The 13074-nt window shown below is 43.0% G+C and overlaps 1 protein-coding gene across 1 annotated transcript; it reads right to left on the bottom strand.

The window, feature by feature from the left end:
• Positions 1 to 372: 372 nt before the first annotated feature.
• LOC139760142 (uncharacterized) lies at positions 373 to 12596 on the bottom strand. The gene is made up of 6 exons (XM_071683035.1): positions 12487 to 12596; positions 9231 to 9350; positions 7466 to 7575; positions 5170 to 5307; positions 4352 to 4443; positions 373 to 2398 (listed from the first exon to the last, which is right to left on the bottom strand). The coding sequence occupies exons 1-6, from the start codon at positions 12545 to 12547 to the stop codon at positions 1180 to 1182; spliced, it is 1740 nt and encodes a 579-aa protein (XP_071539136.1). The 5' UTR covers positions 12548 to 12596; the 3' UTR covers positions 373 to 1179.
• Between the last annotated feature and the right edge of the window lie 478 nt (positions 12597 to 13074).

Raw genomic sequence — 13074 nt, 5'->3', positions numbered from 1 at the left:
TTGAGAAACGAATGAATCAGTAGTAAGACACACGTCTGACTCCGATGCTCAACTTACCTGTCAGTAGCATCATGTGATCCTGATCCCACAGTAGCCGTAATCTAATACCTTTCAGACTCGTTATCTATGATTATCTAATCTGTTCATTTATTCGCATATGGTGCCATCTGTTTACATATTTGTCGTGCTTCACTATAGTTTTCTGTTCATATCCTATCAGTATATATATATATATATATATATATATATATATATATATATATATATATATATATATATATATATATATATATATATATATATATATATATATATATATATATATATTTCTACGAGTCCACGGGGAAAATGAAACACGATAAATTCCCAAGTGCACTTTTGTGTAATAATCACATCATGTATAAGTAGAAGAATCAAAATGAGTGTAGAATGAAAGGATGTTTGGTAAACATCTTTATTTAAGTCAATCTTACGAAGTCTCAGACTTCGTCGTCAGGAGACTGTCAATTAAAGATAATTTGCATATTCAATCTATCTTTTAATTAATGTAAATTACTGTGTGGTCAGTATTTGACGTGAAGTTGAAGATGGAGTTATGGAGAATTGCGCCAAAAGAGATGGACGCAACTTCTCCTGTCCATCACTTGCCATGGAATTCTCCACCGTTCAGTGATTGTGTCTCTAATTACCTCTCATCCTGAAGGCGAACTTGAGTTTCCTATTTCTGTTTATATACAATTACCACAAGACCATTGTCTGTGGGAGAGTCTAATTGTTTCTAAAGGCTTCTGCAGCCCGAGGCTCAGCTCCCTCCAGTATCAGGAAAACGTAGACTCCTTTGGAATGAAAAGTTCTTGGTTGCCAAAGGTGACTTTTCACTCCAGTTGGAGTCTAGTAACACCTCTTATTTTCGTTGCTTCATCTTAAGTCTGTCGTTATCATTAATGCTGCTGCTACAGTCGTTTTCTGACGACTGTACTTCACGTCAACTAGGCGTTGGGAAAGCATTACCCGGCATTTTGACTCTGTGGATGGATGGTACGGTAGCTATACGTGTGACGACATACGACGCATGTGTATCGCCAGGTGTCCAATCTTAACCTTAACCTGCATAACCCGTCACCCCGTGCTAGGCTGTGGCACGTCTCGTCCCTCCCACACTCGTGAGGACGTCAGTCATCAACGCAGCCTCACCAGGGAGCCGTCCAGGGGGAGGTGGTCCAGGCAGGCATGGTGGTTGGGGTTGGGGCACAGAGGCCATGACCTCCCTCGCTGGCTGTGCTGCAGGCTGCCGTACCCGTGAAGGCCTCGTGCGTATAAGCCAGGGTTGGGAGGGCTGAGAAGCCAGGCATTCCCAATGTACAAGCTGGTTGGCGTATCCCTCTGCAGGAGAGGCAGCTGTGCCTCCAGGTCGATGGGAACGACGTGGAGGACGATGGTGTAGGTGAAGACGTGTACGAGGTAGGTGCCTTTATAGCCAGTGTTGTGCACCACGAAGCCCCGCTTGCGGAGCACTGTCAAGGCATGTTGCAGGAAGACGGAGTTGCGCGCTGCAATATGAGCGTCCACTTCCCATGGCTGCAACCCGCCCTTCACCGCACTCACAACTGTGTGACCTGTCACGTGCACTTTGACGCCCTTGCTCTCCAGAATGCGCACTACGTCACGTAAGGCGCGACCCAACTGGGCCAAGCAGCAAGGGGGCACGGCGAAGTGCTCGCCTATTTGGCCACACCTCAGGTCAACGTCCGCACAGGTGAAGTGGTGGTTCACATGTCCTGGAAGATGAACGTCTGTCACTCCCCACTTAGACGCCAGAGCTTCCCAGGGCTTGCGGCTCTCCCACGGCTGGTGTTGATTATCAGAGACAAAGAAGAGGACATCAGGGCAGGCAAGACCCAGCCCATCGTTAACCTGCACACGTAAGAACCAGTCATTGAAGACGACATCGTCGGGAAGACTCTCATCCAGAGGGGTCGATGTGATTAACTTTGTGGTGGTCAGGAAGGGCCCACCGACAGCGTCGCAGTACATACACTCGAGAGCGGAGTTCGTGTATCCCTCCCGCAGCGTCAGGCCGTACAGCTCCAGGCGAGTCTGGTAACACTCCATTCTCCATTGTCCCGTCTCGTTCCTGACGGCTCCTGTGACGTAAGAGGCGAAGGGCACTTGACGCAAGGCCCTCACTAGCCTCTCTATGTCCGAGAAGGGAGAGAACGTGGCCAGACGACGACCTACCAACACATACTTGGTGGTGACCCCCTTCAGAAGACGTGTCCACCGAACTGCGGCCGGAGTGCTGGTTGTGACCCAGACAATCTTCACGTTGCTGTATCTCTTGGTCATGTAACCTATACTCTGGGATGCCACTGCTACTGTTACCGGCACACTCTCGTATCTGTAAAGGGAACGGATCGTCACACTCCCCTTCATACCTCATATCTTACGTGGAAAGAACAACTCTTGCAGACGTACTCAATAGTTCATCATCAACACACGTCTACGATTGATGATATACAAGAAATCTGAGACATAAGTGTATAATACAGTTTGAAACTAGAACCAAACAAGTGAGGCCAGTTTGATCAACCAGATCACTGTATCATTTCAAAGGCTTTACCTCAAGATAACCAACCATTAGAATTGAAGAAAACGACGTTTATTGTCCCTACACATATAAGGATCGATGATCTAAGCCTCAATACGTCACCAAATGTATTACAAGATGTATGAAGGATCCCGATTAGGACAGATCTTGGGTGAGTGAAAGAGGAGGGGGAAAAAAGGTGTTATCTGGAAGGAGTTAAACAAGGCAGAAAATGTGTTAAATCAGTAATCTGAATGTTTATAAATGATTTACCAAGGACGATACAGGATCATTTGCCGATAAGCTCCTTAAGTTGTATGTGAAAACAGCTGATGGTAAAAGTAAAACTAATTATGAAACTGGATGGTGAAGAATCGTATGGGGCGGACATATAGATGTTTGGTAAACACCCAAAATGTACAGAAATCTCTGATTCAGGATTGTATGCCTGTAGGAAAACATGGTTTCGATAGAGAGATGGGGACTTTAGCCTGTGTCTGGCGTCGCTAATGGATAGAAGAATCGTATGGACTTATTCAGTCTTCGCTGCCACCGATATCCATACAGGAGTGTGTGCCTAAGGTCCCAGCATCAATAGTGAATCATAATGAATAATCTTACTCATGTTCGGTTGTCCCTCTACAGCCTTTGTAGGACGGGAGTCTCTGGGTAAAGCATAAATCTGATCACTTCGGGGAAACTACCCGCGAAAAAGTGGTTAGTTTGAAGGTCTGTTAAGAAGATGTAAACACAAGCGAGACATCTCTCTGTAATCTATGGCAACTTTAAGGGCAAACGAAGGAAGACTTATACGATCCAATACGATTCGAAAAACCTTATACGATCCAATACGATTCGAAAAACCTTATACGATCCAATACGATTCGAAAAACCTTATACCATCGTATCACAAACGCATGAAAGCGAGAGGTTGGTGTATCAGAGGCAGTGAAGTGTAGAGCTCTCGTAGGATTGGGAGCTGACAAGGCCCACGATTGGCCAGTGGGTCTGGATAAGTCTAATGAAACAAAGGAAATCAACAACATTCCACTGCAGCTTGTGTGTGAGGTCATGTAGGCGAATAATAATCTTCTGCTGGAAAAGATGGAAGAGTGAGCCACGTACGCCACCTTAAGGAGAGATATAGAGGATCAGAACCAGTCTAAAGATTCAACCTGAAAAATTGTCGCCATTGGTGATTTGATAATATTCATTTATTCGACAACGCATCTGGACACTGTGTTATGATGATGAGATTAGAACTTTCTTCCTCGAACCAAGATGAAACCAAGAGCAGGCAGTGTCTGTGGGAATATAACCGTGGGTGGATTTCACGAGAAGAGCACGACAGCTTTAGGCAGATGAAAAATGGGATTCGTAGACGGTTCCCTAAAACGTCCCCTTCCTCTCTTTCCAATCAGGGAAATACAAAGGCTATTCAACCTAGTAGTGCCAGGAGAAGGAAGACACATAAAATGGAACAACGATGGGAACGTTTAAAAGGAATAGCCTCACATGTGGGTCGTATTCGTCCGTCCCAGATGAACCACGAACGGAGGGAATTACGTAATGCGAGTGGCAGCTAAGAACAGAGAGTCTTATTCATCAAACAAGACGTGTGTGGGGAGACGATGTGGCTAAACCACGTCGACGGTGTTCACTGGTGAGGACTCTCTCTCTCTCTCTCTCTCTCTACTCACCTCACCCCACGTCAGCCTTCCAGTGGCATGAGCCCGCGTACCGTACGCACACAGAGGACCTCACCTCAAGACGATGGCTTCCAGGAGGTCGTCCAAGTCGGTGGTGCTGTCATGGGTGGCGTCAATGGTAATGGTCACAAGCTCCCTCAGCGGCACCTGCGCCCGGGGGTAAACACGTAAAGAATCAGGTTACAACACAGATCAAGATATCACGTAAACCAAATAGTAAATCACACACACACACACACACACACACACACACACACCAGTAAAAGGACACTAGCCAAGAAGTATTCAGATCTGCAGTGACGTATTCCATTCATTCTCTCTCTCTCTCTCTCTCTCTCTCTCTCTCTCTCTCTCTCTCTCTCTCTCTCTCTCTCTCTCTCCCCCAAGTTAAACTATCACTTGCTCTTGTTGCCACAGAAATGAGGGGTCTTAGCCACATCATAACATATGGTTATCAACCTAAAAAAAAAAAAAGTTTTATCATTTCTTTCGCATTTCCCCCAAGTCTGTATGGCACTATATGTCCGAACATGTAATATGCTTAGTGGAAATTCCTCTTTCTATGTAACTCTTCATGTCTTGCTTACATATGTGCCATGCTCTATGCCACAGTGCCCCAGACTCGATTGGCGTGTGTGTGTGTGTGTGTGTGCTCTCCCCTGCCAGAGTTAGCATTAGAGAAACACGACGAGGAGAGAAAGAGTAACCGGCCATCAGTGATGTGCTTCAGTGACAATGATTCTTCCAGACTGATCCTCTCCAGGACGTCGTGCGTTTGTGTGCAAGAAGCAACGTCAGAAGTTAGGTGAGAACAGGTCGTAAATGAACACACTGATGTTGAAACATGACTCACAAATGCGTACAGGCCAGTACCTTGTTCTGACACTCAGCGAGGAAGGCTTTCGTGTGGTAGGGCAGGTCGTATTCTGCTCCCATGTACATTTCTGTACACACCTCCAGCAGCGTCGGGTGGCCTGGCATTGCCGTCTGGTTGTCGGCTTCGAGAAGTTGCTGTTGGTACAGAGTAGGAAGAGTGTTACTGTGAGGACACAGGCTACCGGCTGGTCGAGTAGGTATGCTACCTGCTGGTAGTTCACATACTCTCTCTCTCTCTCTCTCTCTCTCTCTCTCTCTCTCTCTCTCTCTCTCTCTCTCTCTCTCTCTCTCTCTCTCTCTCTCCCCATACACACACACACACACACACACACACACACACACACACCACTTTTCCACCACCAACGTAACCTAAACATCGTTCAAGGTGTAACATACAAGATTGCGAGCATGTTTGAATATCGTTCAATGTACAGGTCTTCGCCAAATTCCATCTACGTCATTGAGTTCGCACGACGGGTTGAGACGATCTGTGGCTCTTAAATAACTGAGTGAAAGTAGAAGAATGAAAGTCAAACTCTTTGAAAATCAGTTTCGAAACAAGAATCTTTTATACAGGATCGAAAAATGCTGACGTTTTGAAATGAAAGTAGAAGGGTTGAGAACAAGTGAGTGTAACGTGAAATCAATTCAGGTGATTATCAAGAGGTGGAAGGACCTCAGTTTTGGGTGATGTAAGGGGGAAGTGAGTGAGACCACAAACACAGGTAGACGATGGTGGTGGCTTGGGAAATTCAGTGAAGAAAGTTTGCTCAAGACAAGATTGCGGGTGTGCATTGTGAGCGAAGTATGTGTTTCGAAGGTATAATGAGGAGATTTACCACTGTCCAGCGGTTATATAAGACATAATGGTTTGAGCACCATCCCGTCTGTGTCAACTGAAGTAAAACATGAAGTTAACCATAAGACTAACAGCAGAGACGTGGAAGAGTATCGTAGGAGGAAAGTGCTTCCGAATACGAGATCAAAGTGCTGGTGAAGGACAAGTACAGGTGAATACAAGGCCAAGTGCTGGTGTAGACAAGGTCAAGTGCGGATGAGTACAAGGCCAAGTGCTGGTGTATACAAAGTCAAATGCTAGTGAATACAAAGCCAAGTGCTGGTGGATACACAACCAAACGCTCGTGAATACAAGGTCAGGTGCTCATGAATACAAGGCCAAATGTTAGTAAATGCAAATCCAAGTACATGTGAATACTCGGCCAAGTATTGAAGAATACAAAGGAGTAACAGTGAACACATGAATACAAAGGCTAGTATGGTGAATACAATAGAAATACAATTACTGGCGAATACAAAGCCGAGTACTGATGAATACAAGGCCAGTTACTGATAAATATAAAGCCAAGTAGTGATGAATACACTAAAAGTCTCAGAAGGGAGAGGGGGTCTTAGTGCTGTTGTATAGAGCTGTGTGCCGGGTCTTTGCTTCACTGTGTATGCGCTGTGTTGTGGTTGCTAGGTAGCAAGTGATCGTTTAGAGTGCTCTATTTTGTGTGGTCTGTAAGTTTATTTTAGTTGCTTTTGAGATGTTGGGAGACCCGACAGTTGAGGGGTTAGATTAGAATGAAACGGATTAATTGATTCTCTGTCTTCTCCAAAGCTGGTTGTCAGTTACAGTGTTCTGAGGGCGTCGTGTTGTTTTTGTGTTGGTGTTTCTGGTGTGAGGGAGTGAATGTTATGAGTGTATCGTTATGTGACGCTGAGAATGGCTGTTTTTTGTTCAGTAGGAGCGATTGACCATTCAAGGTGACTGGAGGGTGTGTGTTGGATTCGTGCCTTGGGTTAAAAAGAGTAATTGAAGACTTCTGTGGAGATGCTGACATTCTGATATGGATGAGTCATTGTTCCATTGTGTTATGTTGTGCTGCATGGTTGTTGTGTTCTCTGGTGTCAGGATGTTGTGATGCGATTGTGAGGTCGTCTGGGTATGAAAGGACCTTCATGTTGAGGATGAAGGTACTGGGAGGTCGTGCTGGAAGAAAGTTGGAGAAAAAAAAACTGTTCATTAGGAGCTCCATCGTCGAATGTAAGGATTTTGAGAAATGAGGCCTTTGTTACTCTGGCATAGCAGCTGCTTTGAAATTAGCCACTCACTTTTTGTCACTGTTGTGGAGGGTTGTGCCGTGTGTTTTTGTGGGGGAATGTAGCAGGATAGGGCCAAATGCTCCATTACAGAGAGATGGTAGAGATGTGTAGTGCATGTGCGAATGGAAAATATAGTTTCCCGAAACCTTCATTCGAAAAGAAATCCAGGAAGTTAAAGTTTGCTCACTTGTTGGGTTGGTAGATCAAGTGGGTCCATCGGCAGGAGTCTGGGGTCCAGTTGACCCAACGCCCTTTGCAGCGCCAGCAGTGTACGGGCTTCCGGAGCCATCTTGTGGTCTGTGACACAAGGACAACGCTAACGCTCAGGTCCCACACATAGCGATGTTATTATATCTGTATGTGTTGCATTCTTTGTCTAAACCTTCGGTTTTTGCTTCGTCGGTCTCTTGACTCTAGTAAAGACTCTAATGCAGTTAAGTATCAAATATAGAATTATTTCAGTTTTCATAGCAGGGACGACGACGTCTTAATGTCTACAGGAAAAAAATCTGAGAAAGGTAGGGTGTGTTGCGGTTATATTTGAGGGTTCATGTATGGTTTTATTTTTCATAAGCTGCCAAAAATAAGTTAAGAAGAGGAAGACAAAAGATTTTTTTTAAGACTTTTGAGAACGTAAGGTTGACGAGAGCATAATGATAGAATAACCAACGACAGATTTGAGTTTATCTGGTTAATAGCCTTGAGAGTGACTGCGAACAAAGGTAATTTAAGTTAGGTTAAGGAAATATCAGTTTAACGAAGTCTGTGAGAATGATTACGAACAAAGTTAATCTTAGCTAGGTTAAGGAAATAACAGTTTAACGGAGTAAGTGAAAGTGACTGCGAACAAAGGTAATCTAAGCTAGGTTAAGGAAATAACAGTTTAACGAAGTCTGTGAGAATGATTACGAACAAAGGTAATCTTAGCTAGGTTAAAGAAATAACAGTTTAACGGAGTAAGTGAAAGTGACTGCGAACAAAGGTAATTTAAACTAGGTTAAGGAAATAACAGTTTAACGGAGTCAGTGAAAGTGACTGCGAACAAAGGTAATCTAAGCTAGGTTAAGGAAATAACAGTTTAACGGAGTCTGTGAAAGTGACTGCGAACAAAGGTAATCTAAGCTAGGTTAAGGAAATAACAGTTTAACGGAGTCTGTGAGAGTGACTGCGAACAAAGGTAATCTAAGAAAATAACATTTTAACGAAGCCGAGCAGTGTGTGACGGTACGATGGGCGAGACAGCATCAAACGCATGTGGAATATTACGTTTGTATTGTCTGAAATACACACAGAAAGGTGGATGTTATGACGAAGTTTTAAAGTACAGTTAATCCGTCATTATTTTTAAGTGATGGTTAATCACAATTAGATATCCTTAACACCTATTCTTATTTAGGTTAGGTTTCCATAACCTTCAGCGTTATCAAAAAAGATACCAGAACTTAAACTTGGCTAGTTTCTTAACCTTACATTTTTCTCCACGTCTTTTTAAGCTGTGACTTCTTTTGTTCATTGTTTATTTTTGACAAATAATTCTCTATAACAGCAACATCTTTTATCTTTCTCAAACTTTTTTGAGAATATAAAAGGCCACTTATTTTATTTCAGTCTTATCATTGATCGTGAATTTATTTTTATGGCAATATTTTCGTTTAGAATAAGGCTCGTGGTCACGATCCTGATAAATCATCAGGAATTATTACCTTCAGATCTCCATAACTTGATTATACAAATACAAAAGAAATTTGGAGATTACGTTTAGCCAACACCGATATCTCATAATAATGATAATGATAATAATAATGATGATAATAACGATAGTAATAATGATGATGATAATAATAATAATAATAATAATAATAATAATAATAATGATAATAATAATAAATGTGAGAACATCAAGAGCTGGAAAGTCCGTCAGTTGTGGTGACAGTAAACTTGGGCTAGGCTACCTTTGGCTCTTCGCAGGTCGTCCAGGATGTTCCTCAGGCCCCGGGCCACGTCTCTCTTGAGGTCGATGGCTCCGGCAGCAAGCTGCTGAGGCTTCCTGTGTGGTGGGCCAATCTCCGAACCTGATGGTGCCGGGATGAGAACTGTGTTATTGACGCCTTGTTTCTGTTTGTCACACACACACACACACACAATTAACTGTATGTCACATACATTTCAGCTGTGCAGACTTTCGACCCTCGGATTTTTTTTCTTTCTTTTTTTTACAACGGGTTTAGCAGTAGTCATTTTGAATAGACTGTTGACAGAAGGTTTAGAACCAATTTATAATACAAGCAACTGTAAGGTACACGATATCCAAGTTATGTTAGTCGAGCTCATTTATCTAAGATAATTTTAATGCTATAAACCTCTTATGTCTTCCAGTTTTTTACAGACAGACATGTGTGACTCCCTCCAGAGTTATAAGATAAGTATGTTAGCGTGGTTATTAATGTATATAAAGGAAGACCTACAAAAGAGTTTTAAGAAGCTCGTATTATCGAGTAATATGAGAAGGAAAAGGTGTGACTCTTCTTACTCTTCCAGTTAAAATTTTACTCCTCACTGTCTTCAGTAACTTTCCATTCCATTATGCGTCTGGCATCCCTGTCGCATTCTTTCTCCAGTTAAAGAAAAAAATGCCAAACACGTCTTTCGTTTTTTAAGACTTTCTGACACATTCATCGAAGCCAACACCTGGTCCAACCATCCACTGCCTCTCCTAAAGCCAAATGGTTCCACCACTCTCTCAGTCGTCACTCTTCCACTCACTTTACAAAGGTATATTTAACTTTACATTTACAGTTCTCAGCAAGAGTGAGACAGCAACAGATGTTGCTATGACTGAGGCAGTGACTATGTTCTTGGCCCAGTAGTTGCTCTTTCTGGTTCTGTTGCACGCTGGTGTACTGGCGGTTCCATCATCGGCACAGCTGAGTTACGAAGGATAAAACCCATAGAGATGGAATCATTTTAACTCCGCTGGCTCTTAGAGCCTTCGTACCGCGTGCCATTCTTTTTTGATGTATTCAGGACGAGTCTTCACAAAGTTTCACTCCGTGTGTGTATATATATATATATATATATATATATATATATATATATATATATATATATATATATATATATATTTATGAGGTGGAGGGAACGAGGAGTAGTGGGAGACCAAATTGAAGGTGGAAAGATAGTGAAAAAAATTTTGAGTGATCGGGGCGTGAACATGCAGGAGGGTGAAAGGCGTGCAAGGAATAGAGTGAATTGGAACGATGTGGTATACCGGGATCGACGTGCTGTCAATGGATTGAACCAGGACACGTAAAGCGTCTGGGGTAAACCATTGAAAGTTTTGTGGATCCTGGATGTGGAAAGGGAGCTGTGGTTTCGGTGCATTATACATGACAGCTAGAGAATGAGTGTGAACGAATGGGGCTTTTGTTGTCTTTTCCTAGCGCTACCTCGCGCAAATGCGGGGGGAGGGGGTTGTCATTTCATGTGTGGCGAGGTGGCGACGGGAATGAATAAGGGCAGACAGTATGAATTATGTTTCTTTTTTCTTTCAAACTATTCGCCGTTTCCCGCGTTAGCGAGGTAGCGTTATGAACAGAGGACTGGGCTTTTGAGGGAATATACTCACCTGGCCCCCTTCTCTGTTCCTTCTTTTGGAAAAAAAAAAGAATATATATATATATATATATATATATATATATATATATATATATATATTTTTTTTTTTTTTTTTTTTTTTTTTTTGCCGCTGTTTCCCGCGTTTGCGAGGTAGCGCAAGGAAACAGACGAAAGAAATGGCCCAACCCACCCCCATACACATGTATATACATACGTCCCCACACGCAAATATACATACCTACACAGCTTTCAATGGTTTACCCCAGAGGCTTCACATGTCTTGATTCAATCCACTGACAGCACGTCAACCCCGGTATACCACATCACTCCAATGCACTCTATTCCTTGCCCTCCTTTCACCCTCCTGCATGTTCAGGCCCCGATCACACAAAATCTTTTTCACTCCATCTTTCCACCTCCAATTTGGTCTCCCTCTTCTCCTCGTTCCCTCCACCTCCGACACATATATCCTCTTGGTCAATCTTTCCTCACTCATTCTCTCCATGTGCCCAAACCATTTCAAAACACCCTCTTCTGCTCTCTCAACCACGCTCTTTTTTTTCCACACATCTCTCTTACCCTTACGTTACTTACTCGATCAAACCACCTCACACCATACATTGTCCTCAAACATCTCATTTCCAGCACATCCATCCTCCTGCGCACAACTCTATCCATAGCCCACGCCTCGCAACCATACAACATCGTTGGAACCACTATTCCTTCAAACATACCCATTTTTGCTTTCCGAGATAATGTTCTCGACTTCCACACATTCTTCAAGGCTCCCAGAATTTTCGCCCCCTCCCCCACCCTATGATCCACTTCCGCTTCCATGGTTCCATCCACTGCCAGATCCACTCCCAGATATCTAAAACACTTCACTTCCTCCAGTTTTTCTCCATTCAAACTCACCTCCCAATTGACTTGACCCTCAACCCTACTGTACCTAATAACCTTGCTCTTATTCACATTTACTCTTAACTTTCTTCTTTCACACACTTTACCAAACTCAGTCACCAGCTTCTGCAGTTTCTCACATGAATCAGCCACCAGCGCTGTATCATCAGCGAACAACAACTGACTCACTTCCCAAGCTCTCTCATCCCCAACAGACTTCATACTTGCCCCTCTTTCCAAAACTCTTGCATTCACCTCCCTAACAACCCCATCCATAAACAAATTAAACAACCATGGAGACATCACACACCCCTGCCGCAAACCTACATTCACTGAGAACCAATCACTTTCCTCTCTTCCTACACGTACACATGCCTTACATCCTCGATAAAAACTTTTCACTGCTTCTAACAACTTTCCTCCCACACCATATATTCTTAATACCTTCCACAGAGCATCTCTATCAACTCTATCATATGCCTTCTCCAGATCCATAAATGCTACATACAAATCCCTGTGTGTGTATATATATGTATACGTTGAGATGTATAGGTATGTATATGTGCGTGTGTGGACGTGTATGTATATACATGTGGGTGGGTTGGGCCATTCTTTCGTCTGTTTCCTTGCGCTACCTCGCTAACGCGGGAGACAGCGTCAAAGGATAATAAAAAAAATGAATATATATCTTACCTGTTTTAAAATGGTTGAAGTTATTAAGTAGTATCAAAACACAGAAGATAGTGAAGATCATGATCCACTTCAGGGAAGGTGGGATCAGCTTTCTCTTTCTGAAAATTGACTTTTCCTTCGCGCCCAGTGGCAGCATATTGACGATGGTCTGGAAAAAAAAGAAAGAATAAATTGCTAGCTTCTTATACCAGTGTGTATAAAGAACAGTTTCCCCAGTTTCAAATTTCATGTCATGACAATATCCCCCTTTGAAATTTTAGTCTTGGTAAAGATTAAACTACCTTGCAAAAGCATAGACTATTAACGGACCTTTGACCCATACACCCACCTTATCTAATGTAAATATGACAGAGAAGCAAACCACACCAATACAGAGCACTGATAGCAGTCACTGGCTGCCTAGCAACCTCAAAGGCTCAACACCTTCACAACGAAACGAGAAAACTTGCATTATGATTTCACCCTAATATGTGTCTTTGCAGCAACACCTAAACCCATCCTAACCAAACCATTCCATAACCAACCACTAACCTGCAAGTACAAATAAAAGCCCTATCCTGACTTTATGCTTCACCATTCCGTATTTAC

This window comes from Panulirus ornatus, chromosome 35 (genome assembly GCF_036320965.1).
Source record: "Panulirus ornatus isolate Po-2019 chromosome 35, ASM3632096v1, whole genome shotgun sequence".
In the NCBI taxonomy this organism is placed as follows: Eukaryota; Metazoa; Arthropoda; class Malacostraca; order Decapoda; family Palinuridae; genus Panulirus; species Panulirus ornatus.
This window is presented reverse-complemented; position numbering and strand designations above follow the sequence as displayed.

Coding starts and splice junctions, on each gene's coding strand:
- LOC139760142 (XM_071683035.1), bottom strand. CDS start 12,547: ATGATCTTCACTATCTTCTGTGTTTTGATACTACTTAATAACTTCAAC. Junction 7,576..9,230: donor CGACCTGCGAAGAGCCAAAG/GTAGCCTAGCCC, acceptor CTTGTGTCACAG/ACCACAAGATGGCTCCGGAA. Junction 2,399..4,351: donor CTGGAAGCCATCGTCTTGAG/GTGAGGTCCTCT, acceptor TTCCCTTTACAG/ATACGAGAGTGTGCCGGTAA.